Here is a 23,667-nt window from a genome sequence, read left to right on the forward strand (position 1 = left end):
AAAAGATACCTGCACCTGTATGTTTATCATAGCACTATTCACAATAGCAAAGATAGGGAATCAACCTAATGTCCACCAACAGATGATCAAAGAAAATGTGGCATATATACAAAATAGAATACTGTGCAGTCATAAAAGAATGAAATCATGTCTTCCACAACAACATGGATGGAACTGGAGGTCATTATCTTAAGTGAAATAAGTCAGTCACAGAAAGACAAACACCACATGCTGTCACTTCTGAGTAGGCATAGAGTGTGGAATAATACACAATGGAGACTCAGCTGGGTGTGGTGGCTCACACCTGTAATCCAAGCCCTTCGGGAGGCTGAGGCAGGTGGATCACGAGGTCAGGAGTTTGAGACCATCCTGGCTAACACAGTGAAACCCCATCTCTACTAAAAATACAAAAAAGTAGCTGGATATGGTGGTGGGTGCCTGTAGTCCCAGCTACTCGGGAGGCTGAGGCAGGAGAATGGTGTGAACCCGGGAGGCGGAGCTTGCTGTGAGCTGAGATCGCGCCACTGCACTCCAGCCTGGGCGACAGAGCAAGTCTCAAAAAGAAAAAAAAAATAGACGATGGAGACTCAAAAGAGTGAGGGAGTGGGAGAGGAGAGGATGGTGAGAAATTCTTATAGCAAGAAATTACTTAGCAAGTACAATGTATGTTATTTGGGTGTTGGAGACCCTAAAACCCTGACTTTACCACACAACCTATGAATGGAACAAAATTACACTGGTACCCCCTAAATTTTTTCAAAATAAAGAAAAAAATAAATAAAATGAAACTGGATTTTACAAGGAAGTGCACAGATGGATCTGGGAGAAGGTTCGGGAGCCTGACTGGAGTTTGGTCAAGCAAAGAATCCTTGTCACCACTCTTCAATTGCTCTCGCCATCCCAGCTCTGTCTTAGGGCAAGGCAGCAGGAGCCAATGGGAATTAGAAGTGGACGGCGATAATAGGTGTGTGTTGAGGTTTTAGATGAATAAAGCTGAAGGGGCCTCCTTTACAATGGAAGAGGCTTCTGCAGACATCGGTGCGGGTGGGTCCCAAAGCTTTCCGGAGCTCACCCTTTGCCCCAAAGATAGTGTCCTCCACCATCAGCTCATGTATTATTTATACCTCACCTCCTCCAAAAAGCACTGGAGGCAGCCTACCTGAAAACATATTCATATACCACAGAGCCATAAAATGAAGAATAAAAGGGCAAGTCAACTGCAGGCACAGCTTCCAGTCCCCGCTGCTTCTTAACTGTCTAGCAAATGGCCACGGGAATCCTCTTGCTCCAGAGTTGCTTTAATCCCAACACTTTCGCCATCACCACTGTGAAGCAAAACTTATGGGAAGCCATCAATTTGGACGAGGCCCCTGCATCAGGTCCCAGTAGACAAGACCAAAAACCAGAATGGAGTCACTCGTGCTAAGTGCCATATAATCAAAGTGAAACTGCAAGGAAACAGATAGATCCCAGAACAGCACAGTTTTTCCTGAAAACAGGAGATTCCAGTCTACCTGAGTGAGAATAATAAGCAAGTCCTCTCTCTGCTTTAACCCTTACCAAAAAAAGTAACCTGAAGTAACCCAATGTTAGCCAATCCACTTTTTTTTATTGCTGTTTCTGTGTTCTCACCTCACAGAGCCCGCTGTTTTGCTACTGCCTGGTGGGAGCTCTCATTCTGTTTGTAAAATGGTTCTATTCATGAATCATGAATAAAAGCCAATTCAATTAATAACTAAATTTGTTGCAATTTTCTCTTTTGATGCCACCCAACACAATGATGCTTCATGATGGGTTTTAAAACTCTCCATGCACGGGCTTCCCTTTTACTGCTACCATCTTTGTCACCTCTCAGCACCATCAGCTTTCCCTGCCCCAGGCAGATCCAGTTACTCCCTACCCTCAACCACTGACCTTTTAAGCCATCAGGCTACCAGTGAGGCCTTGTTTTCCTCTCCACCAACTCTTACAGTCAGTTATTTCCCAGAGTTACATTCTGTGAAGCTATCACAAGGTAGGTTCTCTGGAAATAGACTGTAAAATGCAAACTGCTGAGATGAAACTGTTGAGATACAAAATGTTTCTTGGGGTCAACCCCTGGAGGAAAAAGGGAGAGGAAGCAGGCCTGGCCCAGATGGAGATGGCACCTGTGGAGTAGGCTTGGTGAGCCTTGGTCAGCCTGCCGGAGAGCTCTGGGGTGAATGTGGCCTCTCAGAGGTGCGCTGCCTGGTAGCCTTTCTTCCTCCACCTTGCCTGGTGCTCAGATACAGGCTGCCCCAAGAAGGGCATCACTACCAGAAAGGGAATCTGCAGCTGAGGCACATCCTGAAGGAGCTGGCAGCTGGGGCCACCTGTTGACCACACTTCTCACCGCTGGGCAGCAAGTCCTTCTTTGAAAAGGGGATCTGGACAGTGTACTTCTCTGTTCCCTGCCCCAGGCTAACCCTATCAGAATCCAGCAATCCAAGGGCTCCAACAGTGATGTGGGTGGGTAAATGTGCCATTTGCCCATGATAAATGGCCTTGTCCATCACACCCCTCATCTTGGACCTCATGCTGCATTTGCTAAAATTGATCCTGGTGGTCTCATCTGGCTGGTTCCCTAGAACAGAGTTTCCCACTCAGACAACCAGAAAGAGGCATGCCAAGATATGTATCTCTTAAGTCCCCAGAGCAAGCAGAAGGATTCTGGGCCAGTTGCCTCTTCAGTCTGTCCTGTTGCGCAGAATAAATGTCATTTTTAAACCTTCAAGGTGCACTGCTATAGAGCCACCTCTTCTTGGCCCTTCATTCAGTCACTGGCCGTATGTTTATTGGACATCTATTATGCACCAGGCTCCAAGCTAACCATCAGAGATACAGTGGGGAATGGGTTATAGAAGGTCACTATCATTGAGACATTTACACCTAGTGGAAGAGAAAAACTGAACAAGAACACACAGAAATGGACACATAATTAGACACAGTGATAAGTGCTGTAAAAGAGAGTAACAGGGTGGGGGCAGGGGAGGAAGGATGGGGATAGATAAGGCCAGAAAGACAGGCAGGCATGGGACGAAGTTGGCATCGTATTCTAAGCACAACAGAAAGCCACTGGGAGATTTTAAGCAAAGGAAATCCTGATTTGATTTATATTTTTACGAGAACACTCTTTGCAGCAAGTGACTGGCAGAGCAGTGGCAGGGGTCTCAGGAAAACCAGTAATTCAGTCTAGAGATGGCGTGTTCACCATGGGGAATCACAGTGGGCCACAGTGGAGAGGAGGGGGAGTGGAAGAATTCAAAATCTATTTTCAAAAAAGAATGACACTGACCCCACCCACCTTTAAGGAGCTTATACTGTTGGAAGGACAAACGTGCTAACAATTTAATATAGCAAAATAGTTACTTTAATAAAAAAAAAATAGAAGACATGGATGGAGCAGAAGAGGGAGTCTGGAAGTCTTCATGGAGGAGTCAAGATGCTCAGTGTTAAAACATATGTAGCATTTGCCCGGTGAGCTGAGGGCAGATGGTGCTGCGGGCAGGGCTGACAGTGCATGTGGTAGCCATGAGGATGTACCCCACAGACTTCTGACTACAGGGGCCTGAACTGACCAGAAGCCCCAGACACGCTGTGGGAACCCTTCCATTGTGTTGGTCACTTGTGTTTAGAAATCTGTTTTTTGTGACTCCTTTCTCCCCAGATTTCAAGCTCCTGGAAGACAGTCTCGGTCTTATTTATTGTGGCAATAAATACTTAATGAGAAATAAAAATCTTCTCTAGCAATAGCACCACTAAACAATGATTGCTTTCCAGCCCTCCCCGTTGACTTCATATTGTGCAGCAATTTCAAAGGCCTGGCCTTCAGATGTGGTCTCCCCACCCAGCTCGTTGAGGGTAAGCCTCCATTCCCTCTTCTTGTGCCTTTTTCACTGGCCACTAGGTACTGATATGCATACTTAAAGAACCCTCCAAAGACTACCGAATGAAATAAGTGAATAGAAATGGGTTTAAATCAATATGCAGTTGCTATTACTGGTTAATAGGATTTTATTCCTTTCTTGGATACAGGATGATAAAGTGACGTTGGCTGCTGCAGAAGGAGTTCACCACCTACGACTTCCCCAGCATGTCGGCTGAAAATAATCAGTTATCAGGAGCATCACCTCCTCACCCTCCCACAACTCCCCAATGTTCCACACAGACCTTACCTTCAGAGAAAGAGGATACTGAAGTAGAACTAGATGAGGAAAGTCTACAGGATGAATCTCCAGTTTCTCCAGAGGGAGAGTCTGGGGAGGACAAAGAATATCTGGAGGAAGAAGAGGACCTGGAAGAGGAAGAGGATCTGGTGAAGGAAGAATACTTGAAGGAGGAAGAGCATCTGGGGAAGGAAGAGCATCTGGAGGAGGAAGAGTATTTGGGGAAGGAAGGGTATCTGGAGGAGGAAGAGTATATTGAGGAGGAAGAGTATCTGGGGAAGGAAGGGTATCTGCAGGAGGAAGAGTATCTGGAGAAGAAAGAGCGTCTGGAGGAGGAAGAGTATCTGGGGAAGGAAGGGTATCTGGAGAAGGAAGGGTATCTGGAGAAGGAAGAGTATATTGAGGAGGAAGATTATCTGGGGAAGAAAGGGTATCTGGAGGAGGAAGAGTATCTGGGGAAGGAATGGTATCTAGAAGAGGAAAAGGCTCTGGAAAAGGAAGAGATTCTGGAGGAGGAAGCAGCTCTGGAGGAGGAAGAGAATCTGGATGGAAAAGAAAATCTGTATAAAAAGTATCTGAAAGAAGGTGAGTATCTGGAGGAGGGAGAGCATCTATGGGAGGAAAAGTATCTGAAAGGGAGAGGAGGTCTGGATGAAGAAGAGTATCTGGAAGGGGATGAGTATCTGGAGGAGGGCCTCCCAAAGGATGGTAGCTCTAGTTTACCAGGATGCCCAGGAAAAAAGCACAAACGTGAGAGAGAGCCAGAGCACAAATTGTCAACCCTATCCATGGTGCTGACAGGTAGGAAGACTCATTTACTGACCAAGTTCTGCTCACAACTATAATATAATAGCCTTGCCCCAAAGCACTGCACCAACAAAGCAGGCAGGAAGACTTCATAAACATAAACCATCTGTTTATAATAATAATTGTTATTTGTATCTTTCCTTTTTCATATTACACAAGTAATACATGTTCATTGCAGATGCTTTAGAAACTATATATAAGCAGGCGAGGAGCAGTGGCTCACACCTGCAATCCCAGAAGTTTGGGAGGCCAAGGCGAGAGGATTGTGTGAAGCCAGAAGTTTGAGGCCAGCCTGGGCAACATAGCAACACCTCATCTCTACAAAAAATTTTAAAATTTAGTCGGGTGTGGTGGCACACACCTGTGATCCCAGCTACTCAGGAGGCTGAGATGGGAGGATCACTTGAGCTCAGGATTTTGAGCAGCCTGGGTGACAGAATGCTCATCTCTAAAAAAAAAAAAAGAGAGAAAGAGAGAGAAGAAAGAAATAAACTATAGATAAGCAAAAAGAAGAAAGCAAAAATCACCACCACTTGACTATCAGATTTGATAATCACTTTCCACACTTGTGATTATATCTTCCCCAGACTTATTCTATATATGTACACACACACATACATGTATTTATATACACATATATATACACATACACACACCCCTTTTGTAAAAAGATCAAGCTTTATGTTGTTTGTGACCTGCTTTTAAAGATACACTTATTTATATAAATATTATGTATAAACACTATACATATATGAATATCATTTAATATTATATACATTTAAAATATTAAGCTTTCTAATAATTTTAATGACTGCATCACATTGTATTGTGTTGATAAGCTATATTATTTTTAATCAATCTTCTATTATTGACCATTTATTGCTTCCAATGTTTTGTTCCTTTTTTAAAATGGCATTTTGGTGAACTGTTTATCAGAGATCTCTATTTCCTGGAATACATTCCTACACTCTGTTGCTAGGTCAACAGACACTGGTATGCTTCTCAGGATACCCATACATCCCCCTTAAAGGAATCATTTTAGTCTGGGGGTAAGTATTTGACTTTAGAGTGATTTTTCTCATCCAAGGGCTAAAGTTTTTTCAACACTGTTTCAGCTACTGGCAGCATTTCCTCATGTTGGGTTTTATTATTTGGCAGCAGCCTCCTTGTGCTGTTTGCTGGCAGTGATTAATGTGCTTTTGCTCATATGTCCCTGTAGTGTCTTCTCTTGATGTTGTGACTGCATGGCCATATTCTACTAGGTACAGAAATGTAAAGGTTCAGGTCACCTACATCATCTTCATGCTGGCCTATAAGTAGAACTAAACTATTGGTTCTGCTACCAACTGCAAGCATCCTAGGCAGCCCGAATTTTTAAATTCCTAAAAATCTGATTACACTCAACCTACATCCTAAAAGCTGGGTGTTATCAGCAGCCACACAGGCATTTACTGTTACATCCCTCTCCATCAAATCAGATGTACCATCCTTGATTCCTACTCCCCTCCTGGAAATTTAGTTGTTGCATTAGAGAGGTAATTCCGCTATTGCTGGGAAATGGGAAACTCTCTTTTCTGTGTGCCTCTACCATTAAGTTTCCTCTTGGAATCCTAATATCCCTGCTGTTCAAGTATCAAATGTAATTCTAATACTGAAAAATAGCATTCAGGGCTTTTTCTCTTGCACGGTATGAATCAAGCATTCTTAACATGTCCCCTCTATGTGCTGGATCTTAGTAAATATATTACCCACTAGAGTAGGACAAATACAATGCTGTCAAGCGAATGGAATTGTGTATAAAGCAAACACTTTGAAAATAAATGTCCTGCTAACAAAAATTGGAGAGGCACTGAAGAAACACCAGGGAGATGCTGAAATGCCTTTCAAGGCTCATGAAAGAATGTCTTGGTTTATGAAATTCTAGGGCTTCAAGACAGATTGTACAAAACAGGTTAAGAAAAAATTTATAAGAAATTTCTTAACTTTTAAAAAAAATATATCAATATTTTTAGGTAGAATATTCTCCTAATACCCTTAAGATATAACTTCGTTTACCCTTGTGTTGAACCTCAGTAACTAACAAGAGTACCTTCCTCACCTATAGCAGATGCTCAGTACATGTAAATTGAATCAAGTGATCATATTCACTTCCTAGAGCCAGTCACACTCACATATACATGGGTGCCCACAAATTCTTTTAAACCTTATCAATTAATTGGCATCTATAAAATGAGCCCTAGATATGACAAATGGGCTTATCTCTCATGCCGATGCATTAACTACTAGAGGTTAGTGGAAAACTACGCTGAGAAGAATTCTGAGGCCTTGTCGGGGCTCAGCAGCAAAGAGTGCTGTGATCAACTAGTAATTTCTGCCACAGGAACAGACAGTAAAGGGGGTGCCTGAATGCCATTTATTTATCTACTTAATAGCAAATAGGAGTCTGTCATGAAGAGCACATTTTCCTTTCTCTCAGGAGCTTGACTGCCTAGGTTTGAAAGCCAGCTCTCTCCCTCTCACTAGTTGCATGAGCTTGGGCAAGTGACTTAACCTCTCCATGTCTTGTTTGTCTTCATTGTAAATAGGAACAGCATTAGCCCTACCTCATAGGATGTGTGGGAGGATTAAAGTGATTTAATTAGGTAAATCATTAAGAGATATGCCAGGCACATAGCATTTTAGGCCCAAGAAAGTGTTGGCCATTGTAAGAATTATTATATTACATGATGTATTATTATTCCCTTGCCATTGACTTGTGACTGGCCACACACCCCTAGCCACATTACCTGCTTTGTGAAATGGACATAACCAAAAGATGAGACACAATGAATCAGGCTGTGGGAGGGATCTACACCCTCCACTCATCCACCCTACAGGCCGGTCAACTTCAGAGACTCCCACAGCCCTGGACAAATCAGTTTACATCAGACTAACAACCCCCACCCACCTCTCTTCCTTAAAGGCTTGATTCCCCCCGAAGTTTATGGGGAAATCCACTAAAATTAGGTGAGCAACTTGAATATAAATGTAGCATCAACTGCCAGTGAATAATTGGTTAGTTGCATCTGATTGGCCTGCTGGGGGAGTTCAGATTTTGGATGCACAACATGGGTGTGAGTGCTGTGGTGTCCAAGTCAGAAAATCCAGCACACGGTGGGGCCTAGACCTTGGGCATGTCACTTATCATCTCTAGGTTTCAGTTTCCCCATGTGCAAAAACACCTTTCTCACAGTGGGTTGCAATAAGTAAATGAAGTAACATATCTGAAACTGCTTTGAAACTCCCCTGTACCATGCAATTGTAAGTATAAAATACTCTTCTAATCTTACAAGAAGAGAGGTGCTAGATGAGCCTCCAGGCTACATTGCTCTCCTGCTGCCGTAGAACATACTATAGAGTGAAACCACCCCACAATGAGACCCCTTTTAGTTTTTTTAGTACCCAAGACGTTCCTAATGATAAATTCTGCCTTGTGGCAAATAATGCTATAGAGATGTCACAGTACATTGATTTTGATTCATCATGTTTTTGCCTCATCTTTTGATATACATAATGCATCGAATTTTATTTTCTTTACCCTGCTAGCTCTTCCTCAGCAGCTCCAAATGCTGTCTGGCCTAACGGCTGTAATTCAGTTGCCATTTCCAGTTGAGAGCTGGTGTCCCAACTACCATTTCCAACAGGGAACCTAGCAATTCTGGAAATTTCAGAAAAAGGTGCAAGAGACACTAACAAGGCAGAGATGAGAAAGCCAGCCAACTTTTCATGCAAGGACGTTCACCTCTGTGACCTTGAGTCAACCACTGGTGGGTGGGGGGATGCTGAGCCCCAGAGCCGGTTGCCGATGCCTCCACTGTGCTCCCAAAAGAACAGAATTATTTTCTGTATGTGTGTTGTTCCAGTGAAAGTTAGGGAACATAGTCTGATGGCATAGGGTACATATTGTATATTTCACAATCTCTATCTCCTTTAATTGTCCCAACCATTTTCTCTTCCTGCCCATTTCACAGATGAGCAACTTTGAGCTAGAAAGAGCGCATGTGACTACCCCCAAGGTCACAGAAAATCATTAGAACAGCCAGGACAGGCTCCCAAACTTTCTCTCCTCTTCTAGTCGCTTCTCCTCCTTTCCTCCCTTCCTTCCTCCTTTCATGCTTTGTTTCTGCTTTTTAATAAGTTGTGTACCTATTTTAATTTTAGAAAAGGGACATCAAAAAAAAAATCTTCTTGTTCCTTTCTTTAAAAAATGAAAAATGTGAAAAGAGTAGAAAGACATCCCCCAACCTGTGAACATTCAAATATAAATAAAGCTAATTCACACTTAAGTGATTTGTATTCTGTCTCCTTGCCGCCATTGTTTGCATTTGTGATAGTGATGGTCCTTGTTGTGTGGTATGGTTTTTACCATTTTAAACATGCTGTCTATACAAGGTAGTATTTTACTTTTGTAACTTAGTATTATAACTTCACCATTTGCCCATGTTGCTTAATTGTTAGAGACATCATTTTAATAGCCAAGGGATATTCCTCAATACTATTTTGTTGCATGGGTAAGCTATGGATAAGGGAAGTGTTCACATTTCCTTTTCCAATTCAAATGTTCTGGTTCTTGTTTCTCTATTGCTTCCCCTGTTGCCATTTTGTATTATCAGAGTTGGTGGCATATTTTATCTTTATCCCAAGTGTACAAGAAATTCTTGATGCCATATCACTCAAGGCAAACAATCAGGTGATTACGGGGACACAAGCAGGTCCTTTAAAATTAAAATTAATTCTTAAAATACATATATGCCCTGTACCTCAGTCACCTCTGCTGGACAGACGTCCTTCATCCCGAGACAGAGGGAGGCTTCTGGGATAACGATAGAGATAAGCAAAGCAAACTTGAATTTCCAAAATCCATGATCGCCTGAAAAGTATCGTCTTGAGTTCTCACTAATTTTATAAAATTTCAACCTACTAATTTTTAAAGGAAACCATTAAGAGACACTACTAAAGAAAAGTAAAAATAGAAAATTTCTATAACGAGGGCCCTCTCCACATACTTAACAACACATTTTTAAATAGAAAGATGCTTTTTTGCCAATATTGTTTTTTATTCTTTTTTCCAATAGAACCCAAGGCAAGTTATTCGTCACAAACCATGCTTCTTCGTGATGCAAGGTAATAGTTTTCTTTTGGGATAAATCAGGTGGAAACTCCTCCTTAGGGACAATGTTTCAGCAGCCCTTGGAGAACCCAAGACGGGGCGTGGCACGGAGTAGGGGAGGAAGGAGAAGTTTACTGGGGCTCCCAGAAGTTACAACCCTGCTTGCCTCTGCCACTCAGTCACTCACAGGGGAGGGGTGGGTCCCAAGATCAGTGTCCTGGGTGCTCAGAACCACTAGAGATGAAAGGGGCAGAGGTTGTCTGAGCCTGGGGAGAAGGTCTCAACCAGGAGAGACTGCAAAGGGCTCGCAAGCAGTGCTCTCAGGGAAGCAGATGACTGAATGTCCCCAAGGGAAGGTGCAGTTTCTCCAGGAAGAGAATAGGTTTAGGCATATTTCCAAGGCGTGAATTCTCATTCAGTGAATACTCATTAAAATCCTGTGACAGGACTTGGCACACACTAGACGGTCAATGAAGTATCTGTGGAATAAGTGAGCCTCTGTGGAATATGCTGGGCCTGCTACGTGCCCAGCTGCAGGGGTCCACAAGCCTTGTCCTTGGCTTTTTGTCTTGTCCCCTACACTTTTTCCCCAAAGGATAATTTATCTCCACTAGATCTAAAAAAAGCACAGCGCCAGTTTAGTTACGGCGAGAAGCAGGAATGAAATCCCAGTTTTGCCAAGTAGGGGACCCATAAGTTACAACTTGAGGGCACAGGGCTCCCACGCAGGGCTGTCCCTTGACCTGGCGAGGCAGCCCCGCTCCAGCTCTATTCCCCGCTGCACACCTCCAGGGATGCTGCAAGGCCTCTGACAGGTAACTCCACTGCAGGTGATGCACAAATGAGGGAGTGGCTTTCCAAAAGCCCCCATTCACCCCATTCACTGACACTCAAAGCAAGTGAAGCAATGTGGTCAGACACAGTGAAGGGGCCCGACAGTGATGTGACCACCTTAAAAATATTGAGAACTGGGGCTTTGGAGCCAGACTGCCTGGGTTTGAAACTCAGCTCCTCCACCCAGGCAGCCACTTAATCTCCTTGTACCTCAGTTTCTTCACCTGTAAAATGGGTAGAGGAAGAGTTCCAGCCTCACGGGTTTTGGTGAGGATGAAATGTATATTTACTGAGCAGGAGGCTGAACAGTGACCAGCAGACAGCACACTCTCAGTAAGTGCCGCAGATCCGTGTCATCCTCCATTCTGCACCCCACAAACCACCAGGTAGAAAACTTAGCATGCCCTGAACAAGAGTCAGGATTCCTGGTCAGCTTTATTCCAAACACACACACCAAGCCAACCCTTCGTTCATATTTCAGCTGAGGGGGTTTCCAATGGGTTCCCGGGGCCCATGGAGAGCTGTGAGGATCAGAGAGGCCCTGGGGGGCCTTCCTGGTGTCCACATCAGGCTTGGGTCCCCAGGGGCCAGATCTGGGCCTCCAAGTTCTCAGAGAGGCCCAGGATATTCTTCACATGAGAAAGCTGAGAACCCAAACCTTCCACAGACTCCTTTAGGCAGTAAGTGTTACATTCACACGTGCACATGTGTGAGAGGCAAGGGTTGGGGAAGGATAGCAGGTACAGATCAAGCGTGTCATGTGTCCCTTATAAACAGAAAGGCTATCAGCCACCCCAGGCCTGGAGCGGCTCCCTCTCTCACTTCCCCATTTACTGAAGATCCTCCAGGCACATGCCAGGCCCTCCCCTCGCTAAAGCACTACAGAAGCAGGCCTCGAGCAGTCCAACTCCCCAGGATCCAGGATCCAACGTCTCCACCCTGTGTCCTCTCCATCGCAATGGAACATGGGGCTAGTGTTCAGCCCAGGTGACTGGAACCTGGTTCTGCTTCCTGGGAGGTGAGCCCTGGCAGGAACCCCAGAAGGCCCTGCGATGATCCAGCCTGGAGCAGGCACAACAGAGAGCGTATGGGGGGAAATGTACTTGATAATGGAAATGACCAGAGAAGCCAATATTATGAGATAACTCTCCAAGTTTGTTTGGCAGATTTGACTTTTCTAAGTCCTTTCATGAGAACTGGCATCATCTCTGTAGTCCCAGTGGGCACCAGGTGAGTGAGGTATGACAGTTATCATCTCGCTAGAAGGATAAAGAAACTGAGGCCCTGGAGAGTCTACTCACCTGGCCCTGGGGTCTGGAGCAGGACAAGAGTTGCCACGGACCTGAGGAATTCACCTGCATCCACCTGTTCTGAATCCCTGCGGTCACCTGACCTAGGACCCAAACATCCGGCCACTTACCCAGGGGCCCCTTCTTGATGGTGTGTCCTAAGAACATAGCTGCTCAGCCCCAGCCTGCAGGGCTGGCACAGACCCAAGCTCCCCTACTTGTCCCTCAGAGGCACCTGCAAGATCTGCCTGTAACTCCTATAGACCCTGAAGGGAGCCTTCCCAGGGCACCCACCTGCGAGAACAAACAGCCTCTGCCCTCTCCCTCCACCTCTTTGCCTGAGCCCTTACCCAGACTCCAGCCCTTAACCCACTCCCCGCCCCTACACTGAGTTCCCTGGTGCAGATGGGGACAGGCCTAACTTACTTCCTCTGCAAGAGTAACAGCAAACAAGTAACTTACCCCAAGTGCCTCCACTAGGTTGCAAGAGCCAACATTTAAGCTCAAGTGTCAAGAGCTGACACCAAAGTCTATGCCTTTGCTACCAACCATAGTCACCACCTATGTATATGTTGGGGATTTTTTTCTTGTGCCCATCTCTGCCAACTGGACCAGTTGACATGAAATAACTCCAGAGCCAAAACACCCCCAAAGACCCCTCTCATTCATTTGAATTAATTTCTTGCCCCTAGTTAATTGCTTCACTAGTTAAAAGCCAGAGACTCCTGAGAAAGAACACAGTGTGGGTTGATGTGTCAGGGTCATCCCTCTTGATCCTAAGCTGCCAGGCAGTGGAGCCTGCACCTCACACCCAGTGCCCTGCCCTCAGGCCCTTTGGAAAGCCTTCTTAATGGTGGTGGTGTTTGTGGTGAGCCGATTGCAGGGACAGACCTCAGTGCTTAATTTTAAACTGCTGCAGCATCTAATTCAGTATCTTTTCCACTCTGCCCAAAACAACCGTGAGGCAGGGAGAGGCACCAGAATAAGCAGGGTTGTGAGCCAGGAAAGAAGGAGACTGTTCTGGAACATCTGTCAGTTATGACCACCTGGCCCAGTGGCCTTTGAAGGCAGCCACAGATCCTCTCATGGTTTAGTGAAGCAGCAGTGGCAATGTGTGGCTCTGCTGCCCAGAGTGACACACTGGCCTATTTTTCATGATTCACAGCTCGTCTCTTCAAACCTCGAGACGTCCATCATCCGGGTCTGGATGTCAAGAGCACCCCTTCAACCCCTAGCGTGCCTTAGGAGGGGTTCCTGACCTGGCCCCTGTCTGGAAGTTGACCTTCCTGTTCTCCCCTCTGGCAGGAGCCCAGACGCTGGCCCCTCTCAAGTGACCAACTTCTTGAGTGTCCCGTTGATTTCCATGACCCCTTCTGCCATCTCTGAATCTGCCACAGAGTCTTCTGAGTCGCTTCTGACATTGTACAGGAGGAGCCAGGCCAGTCAAACGGACTGGCACTATGGCGGAACTGCCGGTGAGGAGAGCTGAGCTCTGTCGGCGAGGCCCAGCCGGGCTCTGTGGGCTGGGGGAGTAATGGTCTTGCAGCATTTTGTGCATGTGAAATATTGTAGCTTGAGTATTGCCTCTCACGCTAATGATATCCTACTGTTTCCGTTGCCCTCTGAGCTCTCATTTTGGGTAAGTTGTTAACTCCTCTCCTAGCCTTGCTTCCCGTTTCCTCCCATCCCAGACCCCCCTCAGAGAAAGAGCATCAGCAAAGTGCTGAAACAAATAGCTTCTTCCATCTTTCCATCTCCTCCCCTGTTTTTCATTCATCTTCCTATTCTTGTTCTACATGAACACAGGCACGATTTCCCTCAGGGACACAGGCCATTTTCTTCCCAGATTATACACTGGCTCCCTGGGGTGACAGGCCATATCCAGATAATCATGTGGAAAATGGAAAATGGGACATGGGCCCACCACCGACAGTCTCAGCTTGAGGTCGAAGCCAGCCCTGATTCAGAACCCACCAAAACTATCTATGTAGCGAACCTTCGTGGCTACAGCTCAGACACACAGGAGAGAGTATGGCAAAATTGCATTAAGGGTCTTCACTCTCTACCCAATTAAGCCCCGAAATCCTCACTCTGGGACCCTGGGGGTGGAAGACCGAATAGCATTTCTTGCCATTATTAATGATTTAAATCCAGCCTTAGTGGGATCGATCCATCACTGATTCACAGATTTATTTCACATCTGTAGTCATGGCAGCAGTAAATTAGATTCCCCCATCACCTCCCCTCCCTGCCCCTATCCATGGCTGCTAAATTTTGTAGCTCCAATGTGGTTAAATGAGATTAGGAGGCAGAAACCCTGTAAGAGAGAATGGAGAGGCAGAGGACAGGCACACACTGCCAGCATGTGCCGAGGAGTGTTCCACAGGCTACATCGGTTCACTGGGAACCTTTTTCAGTTCTGTGTGCTCCCCCAGAGCCCCAAGAACTGGAACTATCTCAAAGTCAGTAAGCATGACCACCAAGAAAATCTGAGCATTTATGTAAATATTCATAAGAAGGATTCTGAAAGTCATTTACTGAGTAATTGCCAGTCAAGTGCCAATGCTAAGCTTGAAAGGATGTGGGAGAGGAGAAAGGTAATGGGAAAAGTCTGGGGTATGCAACAGAGGGGACTTGAGCCTATTCACACCACTGTGGACCCAGCCCATGGGCTGGCCACATGCCTGAAGAGGGCGACAAAGAGGAACCAGGAAGCACAAAACTGAAAATGTAGCTTTCTAGCGCTTATCAGAACCCCTGCCGGAAACATCCTGGAATCTGCATTCTTAACCAGATCCCCAGAAGCTGCTCAGGGACATGAACGATGAGGAACTGGAGAACCTCTAGTTTAAGATGAATTGGTTTCAAGGCTCCCTCTTCCAAAGCATGATTTTATTATGGGATTGTTCAACCACAATGAGTCAAAAATGGTGTTCCACATGGCTCAGCCTTTCTCGACAAACAGGACTTTGGCCAAATATGGAGGAAAAAATACCCAGGTAAATCCTCGGGACCTATGACTGCAGAGGGTGGCAGGTCTGACACGGAAAGGCTGCAACAGGCACAGGAAGTGCTTTGTGATCCATATAAGGAGACGCTCTGGAGGACCGGAAACACTAGTTATGGCCTCATGTATCTATCCAGGCACAGAGCAGGATTATAAACCAAGTCAGCCAGAAATTCTAACACAGAGCATTATATCCATGCTCACAGAAATCCTCCAGACTTAGTGCCTGGTACATAGTAAGCATGAATATTTAATAAATACTTGTGAAATTGTTGTTGAGCCCTCATCTGATTCAAGGTCAGATAATGGTGATAAAAGGGTATATACTACTACAAAAAAATTAGTCTTAGTAGGAAAGGAGCTCTGTAGATAGAAATACGTACACATAGAGACACTGTGTGTATAGAAATGTGGCTGAGAATATGCAGAGGTGTAAGCAGAGGTCAGATGGTGTATTAGTCTGTTTCCATGCTGCTGATAAAGACATACCTGAGACTGGGTAATTTATAAAGAAAAAGACGTTTGATGGACTCACAGTTCCACGTGGCTGGGGAGGCCTCACAATCATGGCAGAAGGGAAAGGCACGTCTTACATGGCAGCAGCCAAGAGAGAGAACTGAGAACCAAAGGAAAGAAGTTTCCCCTTATAAAATAATCAGGTTCATGAGACTTATTCATCACTACAAGAACAGTATGGGGGAAACCACCCCCATGATTCAGTTATCTCCCAGTAGGTCCCTCCCACAATACATGGGAATTACGAGAGCTACAATTCAAGATGAGATTTGGGTAGGGACACAGCCAAACCATATCAGATGGGGAAGAGGATTGACAGCTCTCAAAAGTACAAACTGGTGTGTTTCCTTCAGTGGACTCAGATTTTGAAATATCACATACAGAGGTTAAAAAGATGAGGATGCTCTCAACAATAAATACAGGAAAATGGCTGTGAACTTTAAGAATAGTGTCAGGAAAGCTGAATCAATCCCAGGATAAACATTCTTACCAAAACATAATAATAATAATAGTGATCATACAGGCAGCAGCAAAAGACAGAGGCCCATTTAAAACAGAATTGAGCCAAAAAAAAATCAAGACAGACAGGCTAGTACTGTTTAGTGTAGTGTTGATGAACGATTCAGGGAAAAATCAAGTTGTTCAATTGCTATTTAATTTTGACTTCGCTGTAAAAAAAAAATTATTCTCAAACTGAAAAGAGTGCAACAAAATTAGGTGAGAAATAGCAGGAACTAAAGATTGGTGAAAAGAAATCAAAAGAGAATGGTAACTGCTGTCTCCTGATCTGGATAAAATATACTCCAGAATGTGTACATAGTGAAAGAATAGCTTAATCTTGCTTCTGGTTTTTGAGGAATTGTGGGAAGTTGGTGAAATGAGTCTGTGACCAATCTGGGACAAATACTGAGAGCAAAATGATCGCAAGAAACCAGCCTAAGATCAATAGAAGCCAATCACATAATACTGGCTTTGAGGTCACTTTTTGACAAGGTTATCAGATTAGGGAACTGTGGAAACCCCATAGGGCGCAATTCCACGAGACATTTCATTTCCAAAGGCTTCCTGATGTTCCTGGACAAGATAGAGATATATTAGGTGGGTGCTACTGTAAGATGATGTCATCACTAATAATAACTGATTGAACAGCACTCCAAGATACTGTTTCATAGATCAGAGTCGACCCGGTTTCCAGCAGAGAGCCGTGGGGCTCTGTCCAGTACAAAATTTTTTATAATAGGCTTGGATGCAGATTTAGAAGGAATATTTATATTTATAGATGCCCTGCAGCTGTTGAATGCTGAGGATAACATAATCAGATTCTAAAAGATTTTGGCAGGCAGAAACATCGGACCAGAATTAGCTAGATAAAAGATACTGGTCATTGATATTAGATCCTGCTATCAGGCCCCCAAAAACAGCAGGCTGGAGAAGTGCAGAGTGAGGAAGCCCTGTTTGTTGTTAGATGCTTTCTTCAACCACAAGCTCAATAGTATAACTGATATCACTGCCAGAAAAGTTAACACAACCAGATACAACTGAAAGGTTATGTAAAGAGGATTTCATCCTGCTCTGCCCCACACTGGAGTGCCATCGCTGGAATGGCGCATTCAGTTTGGGGGATACCACACTCTCTAAGAACTAGAAGCAGCTTGGTGGGGGCTCAACAAAAAGGCTGGTGTCCTGGACAGTAAACTGCCAACTACCTCACACAAAGAACTGCTGAAGCAAAGGACGATGTTAAGTCTGGAAGACACATGACTCTGAGATGTAAAAACTGACTTTAAGTATTTGACAATCTGCCACACAAAACCAAGACCTGAGTCTTACACTCCAGACTGAAGGGCTAGAATAGGACACTAATGCAATCCTAGGGAAATATTTTAAGAAAAGAAATTATACCTAACAGTCAGAACTGTGCCATGGCACAGTGAGTTTTCTTGAAATTGGAGAGCTCCTTGTCTGCAGAAGTGCCGGCCTCTTGCTGAAGAACTAATAGGCACTGATACGGCAAGTGTTCAAAGTCCTCTTAATGCCACAGGCCACCACACAAGGCCATAAGCTGGTGGAGCAGTTTACTTGGCTTTTTCATCATGGCCCTATTAGTCCCCGCTATTAAGAACGGAATGGGCTGGGCGCAATGGCTCACGCCTGTAATCCCAGCACTTTGGGAGGCTGAGGCAGGTGGATCACCTGAGGTCAGGAGTTTGAGACCATCCTGGTCAACATGGCAAAACCCCGCCTCTACTAAAAATACAAAAAGTAGCCAGGTGTGGTGGCACACGCCTGTAGTCCCAGCTACTCAGGAGGCTGAGGCAGGAGAATGACTCGAACCCGGGAGGTGGAGGTTGCAGTGAGCGGAGATCGCACCGCTACCCTCCAACCTGGGCAACAGAGTGAGACTCTGTCTCAAAAAAAAATAATGGAATGTAGGGTGTGTATGTGTGTGTCTGTCTGTCTGTGAGTGTGTGTACACACACATGTACACACATGTATTTAGCATTTAGGAGTAGGAAGACAAATACCAGGGAAAGAGGAAAAAGGAACAAGGATCATAAAGTTCCAGAAGACAGAAAACAAGGGTAATCAAGAACTTACAAAAGTCCTAATGTATATATACAGTAGCTTCCCATTGCAAATCTTAGCAGATCTATCCTAGGCAATCCCCATGTTTCCCATCCAGTCCCCATTACACACCCCGTGGTCACAGAGCAGACACACTACTTCGTACAGTGACAGGCACACCACATTGTATGTCTACATGGCCTTGGAGCCACTTGGTTCTATGGTTCCTACAGCAGGAGGGATACCTCTAAAGTCTTCCTCTTACCCTGCCTCAGCCCTTCCAGCTATCCTGAGGACCGAAACTAGCCTCATGGTAACCAGATTAGAAGGCCACAACAGGGTTACATTTTCTGATCACTAATTTATTGCAATCCTAGAGTGATTTACCAAAGCCAAAGGGGTTGGGGTGCAGTGGGGCATCTATATATGCCAGCTGTACCCACCAGCCTCAGTTGCCCCAAACTGTTGACCAGCTTTGGGTGCCAAGAAAGAACCTGAGGCCCCAAATACCCAGTATGAATCCACTGGAAAATGTAAGGTTTAAATCATTAATAGCCATCCTCTTCTGCCTTTTAACAGTAAAATCTTTAAAATCGAAATCAGAAACAGAACAAGAAACCACCACGAAGCCTGCTCCGAAAGGTAAAGTTTATGATGATTTTAAATGATCTGTAGAAGTTAGTCATCCATCCTGGAGAAGGTAAGAAGCACAAAATCAGCCTGCCCTCAACCAAGGAGAGCAGGCTGTTGGCCATTTTAAAACAGAGCAGGCTTAATGGAGGCCAATGGCCAAGGCATTATTTCTGGAATTTAATGTCAAGGCTCCAGGCTCAGGTAAGACATTGAGCCAGAGAGTTAAGTGCTCTGGCATTTTGAAAGGAGAGGAAACAATATTTGTCACTGCAATTAGGAGGGAAGATAATGGTGTTACCCATACTTAGTTCATGCAATGACATTTACTATATCTCTACTGTATATGAGGCAGGATATAAAGTAGACAAAACCCATCTCACCCTCTCAGAACCTGAACTCTAGTGGGCAAGATACAATAAGAATAAAGGGAGGGGAATCAATATTCAGTGAACATGTGCTGCAGGCCTCCAACTGCTGAAGATCAAGGAAGCCTCTTATCCTAAAACACTTGCACTCCACCCTGAGGCTTCCCAGCTATCTAGGAGGTGATTTTTAAATTGATTCCATAAGGGATTAAAAGGTCTGGACTAGTTCACCATACCGTATCCTGTTAATAATTTTTCCTCGCCGGGCGCGGTGGCTCACGCCTATAATCCCAGCACTTTGGGAGGCTGAGACGGGCGGATCACGAGGTCAGGAGATCGAGACCATCCTGGCTAACACGGTGAAACCCCGTCTCTACCAAAAAATACAAAAAACTAGCCGGGCGTGGTGGCGCCGCCTGTAGTCCCAGCTACTCGGGAGGCTGAGGCAGGAGAATGGCGTGAACCCGGGAGGCGGAGCTTGCAGTGAGCCGAGATCCAGCCACCGCACTCCAGCCTGGGCAGCAGAGCGAGACTCCGTCTCAAAAAAATAAAAATAAAAATAAAAATAATTTTTCCTATTCTTTTTTAGAGTGTGTTAACACTAAAGTACAGCAAAAAGAGGAAGAAAATGGTGAGCATCTGACGTAATATATCCAAAGATCCCTGCTTTCTGCAGAGTGCCCTGGGTGGGGAAGGTGCCCCTGGCAGGTGGCTCCCTCTGTGATCCAGCATGCCCCTGGGCCCAGAGGGGACTGAGGGGCATCCTGGGCATATGGCCCCCGAACCTCCTCAAGGAGGCTGAAACGAGAAACAGAGAGAGGGTCTCTGAAGGGACAGGACTGAAAGTCCATCTTCCTACTCAAAAGCTTGGGATAGGGACTCCCACATTTAAGAGCATCCGGGGGGTTGCTGGATTCCCTGAGACCCGGGAAGCAGGCTTGACTGGGATACCTGCACCTCCCCAGATAGACTCAGGGTCCTATGGCATCTTGGTAAGGAATAAATTGGAGCCCCTCCAAGTGGTGTCTTAAAGGTTTATTAAATGCTTATTAAGAGGGGGTTGGTTGAATCCTACAAGGGGGAAGAACAGGGGAGAATCCTTAGGGTAGCAGAATCCCAACTTGTGAGCATCACTCCCCAAAACAAAAGCCTGCAATTAACCAGACCCATCCTCATTAGAACACAATTTAGGGACTAAGATCTGTTTTACTTAAACAAAGGGGTAGTGGGAGAGGGATCAGGTCTTACATACACACAACAGCTGCTTATACTCCCATCCCCACCCCATGGCTTATCAAATAAACCCTTATAAACTCCAGAGTATGCATCCCACCCAACTCATCACACTGCCAGAAGGGTACTGATAAATAGCTTTCTCCATCTTATTCCATTTCCATGGGCATTTTAGAGCTGCGATGCTCAAATTTTAATATGCAGGACAACTACCTGGGAATCTTGTTTAAAAGCAGATTCTCATTCAGCAGATCTGAGATTTGAGATCTGACTTTTCTTTTTTCTTTAGACAGGGTCTCCCTCTGTTGCCCAGTAGTGTGAGAACAGCTCACAACATCCTCCACCTCCCAGGTTCAAGTGATTCTCCCACTTCAGCCTCCTGAGTGGCTGGGACCACCGGCACATGCCACCATGCCTGGCTAATTTTTTATTATTAAAGAGACTAGGTCTCACTATGTCGCCCAGGCTTGTCTCAGCTTCTGGGCTCAAGCAATCCTCCCTCCTCAGCTTCCCAAAGTGCTGGGATGCTAGACGTGAGCCACTGTGCCTGGCCAGATTTGGTCTTTCTAACAAGCTTCCTTATCCACGGACCACACTTTGAGTAGCTAGATTTTAGAAAAGTTTATAGATTTGTACCCACAGCAGCCACCAGCCTAACCTGACCCTTTAGCCATCTGCCTAGGATAGTAGGGAATTCACTGTGAAACATGGAGAAGGTGAAAACAGGATCGAGTTTCATCTGTGTGCTTGTCAATCAGAGGCACTGGGTTGCTCATTTCTCAGAGATAGCTCTGGGCTAGTCACTTACTGCTTCTCCCCAACCTTTCCTCATCTACTGTTAAAGAAAAAAGTATTCATTGATACTTGTTAAAGCCCAGTAAGTAGACTTTATTCAGAACCACTGTGGTAAGTTTAGAGACCACAGCAATGAGATTTTGCAGGAGGGGAAAGAGCTTGGGCTCAAGTCCAAATACAGCGTGGGCAAGTGAGAAATTATACCCAAGGAGCAGGGTAGAGGTCAGTGGATGGAAAATCACTAAGAGGAAAGCATGGGGAATTCTGAATAAACCAACCTAATCGGATTCTTGCTGAAGATGGGTCAGGTGATCAGATATTAACCAGATGATGGTGGAGGATGAAGAACCTCATTAGATATTGAGGGAGAGCAGATATTGAGGGTAGGGGTTCTTGTTAAACCAACTTAGCAGGGTTCTTGCTAAAACTGGATTTTATAAGGAAGTGCACAGACGGGCCTAGGAAAAGATTCGGGAGCCCGACTAAAGTTTGGTCAAGCAAAGAATCTTTGTCATATAATGTGGGAATTATAATATTAACCCCTCAGGGCAAATACACACAGCTCATTTATCCCAAATTCAAGAACGATCGTTCAGTCAAGAAAAATGTTAAGAGGTTGGGTGCAGTGGCTCATGCCTGTAATCCGAGCACTTTAGGAGGCCGAGAAGGAAGGATCACTTGAGGCCAAGAGTTTGAGACTAGCCTGGGCAACATAGCAAGACCTCATCTCTACAAAAAATTTAAAAATTAATCAGGCATGGTGGTGTGTGCCCGTAGTCCCAGCTACTCAGGAGACTGAGGTGGGAGTATTGTCACAGTTAGCCATGATCACAACACTGCAATTCACCCTGGGCTACAGAGACAGACCCTGTCCCTAAAACTTTCCTTACATAAAAAAGAAAAATGGTAGAGGAGAGGCACTTGAAGAAGGAAGAGTTAAGATTTGTTCTTAATCCCAGTACTTTGGGAGGCTGAGGCCAGCGGATCACGAGCTCAAGAGGTAGAGACCATCCTGGCCAACATGGGAGAACCCCGTCTCTACTAAAAATACAAAAATTAGCTGGGCATGATGGCATGTGCCCGTAATCCCAGCTACTCAGGAAGCTGAAGCAGGAGAATCAGTTGAACCCAGGAGGCAGAGGTTGCAGTGATCCAAGATCATGCCACCGCACTCCAGCCTGGCAACAGGCCGTCTCAAAAAAAAAAAAAAAAAAAAAAAAAAGATTTGTTTTTAATCAGACCATGGGAAGACGTGCTCCACCTGGGGAACAGTGTGTGCTAGCATTGACCTACATTAGCACTAGTCCTCTGAGCCACCCTCAAGATGAGTCTTATTGTCCCATTGCACAGATACGGAGCTGGGGTGCAAGGGGGACACACAACAGTGACATGCCGGAAGTGCCCCAGGTTCCGGACGACAGAACCACCACTCGAACTTGGCCTGAGACTCCCCCCGGCCCTTCCCATCCTCCCGTAGAGTGACTTCAGGAGGAGATAATGATATCACTAGAAGAGAGGTAGAGGTTGACAGATGTCCCCAAAGGGAAAGTTAATTAGAAATAAGGCTTTTTCTTCTCACTCAGTCCCAGTGACAGCTATGATACTGCTTATTTACACTTGACATGTTGACAGTGCCCAGCCATGTTAATAAGCTTACTTATTACTTTGAATCGAATGCTCCTGAGCACCACTGTTGAGTATTCAGCGCTGCCAAGTTCACCTTCTTCCGTGATAAACACCTCCTTTTGTACCACCTCACATTATTATTCAATATGCATTATTCAAAAATTTAAAAAACTACTAAGATATGGCAATCGCAAATGATGGGAAGTTGTTGAGTTACCAGGCCACAGCCGTACTCATCTCCATCTCGGACAGGCACATCTGCGGCAGTCTCAGAGCATCTTCCACAACAGCCTGCTCCTTGGTCTCTCAGGCCCCTTTTCTACCAGTTCATTCATTTCTCCTCTCTACTGCCACCCACAAGGAGCTTCCCCAGTGCTTGCTTGAATTCCCAAGGATTCTTGCTGGGTTTTCCTCCATGGTTTTTTTTAATACTTCCTTGGTCATTTCCATGGCAGACAGTTCAGGAACACACAGTGTTTTTAGAATCAAGCTGAGCATGCACTTGCCTTTACCCTGTCGTGGGTATGCCGGGGGGGTGGCATTGTGTGCACCTGTGGGAAGTGATGGAAGAATTCCCAGGGAATTCTGGAAGCGTGGGGCCCACCTCATACGCGGCAAGTCTGTCAGGCACAAGCCAAGGCTGCAGGAGAAGGTTTGCAAGCAG

At 45.3% G+C, this 23,667-nt stretch overlaps 1 protein-coding gene across 5 annotated transcripts in view; it reads left to right on the plus strand.

The window, feature by feature from the left end:
* Nucleotides 1-23,667, plus strand: part of LOC105490657 (glutamate rich 6B) — a 71,432-nt gene that overhangs the window by 14,830 nt on the left and 32,935 nt on the right. For 2 of the 5 annotated variants that reach the window (XM_011756501.2, XM_011756499.2), the window contains 6 exons: nucleotides 3,799-3,879; nucleotides 4,054-4,769; nucleotides 10,106-10,154; nucleotides 13,569-13,738; nucleotides 18,931-18,993; nucleotides 19,939-19,980. In XM_011756501.2, coding sequence (XP_011754803.2) covers nucleotides 4,112-4,769; nucleotides 10,106-10,154; nucleotides 13,569-13,738; nucleotides 18,931-18,993; nucleotides 19,939-19,980 — 982 coding nt within the window. In that variant the 5' untranslated portion in view covers nucleotides 3,799-3,879; nucleotides 4,054-4,111. The remainder of the gene's footprint in view (nucleotides 1-3,798; nucleotides 3,880-4,053; nucleotides 4,770-10,105; nucleotides 10,155-13,568; nucleotides 13,739-18,930; nucleotides 18,994-19,938; nucleotides 19,981-23,667) is intronic. The other 3 variants (XM_011756500.2, XM_011756497.2, XM_011756503.2) reach the window with 2 other exon arrangements.

Source organism: Macaca nemestrina, chromosome 16, assembly GCF_043159975.1.
Source record: "Macaca nemestrina isolate mMacNem1 chromosome 16, mMacNem.hap1, whole genome shotgun sequence".
In the NCBI taxonomy this organism is placed as follows: domain Eukaryota; kingdom Metazoa; phylum Chordata; class Mammalia; order Primates; family Cercopithecidae; genus Macaca; species Macaca nemestrina.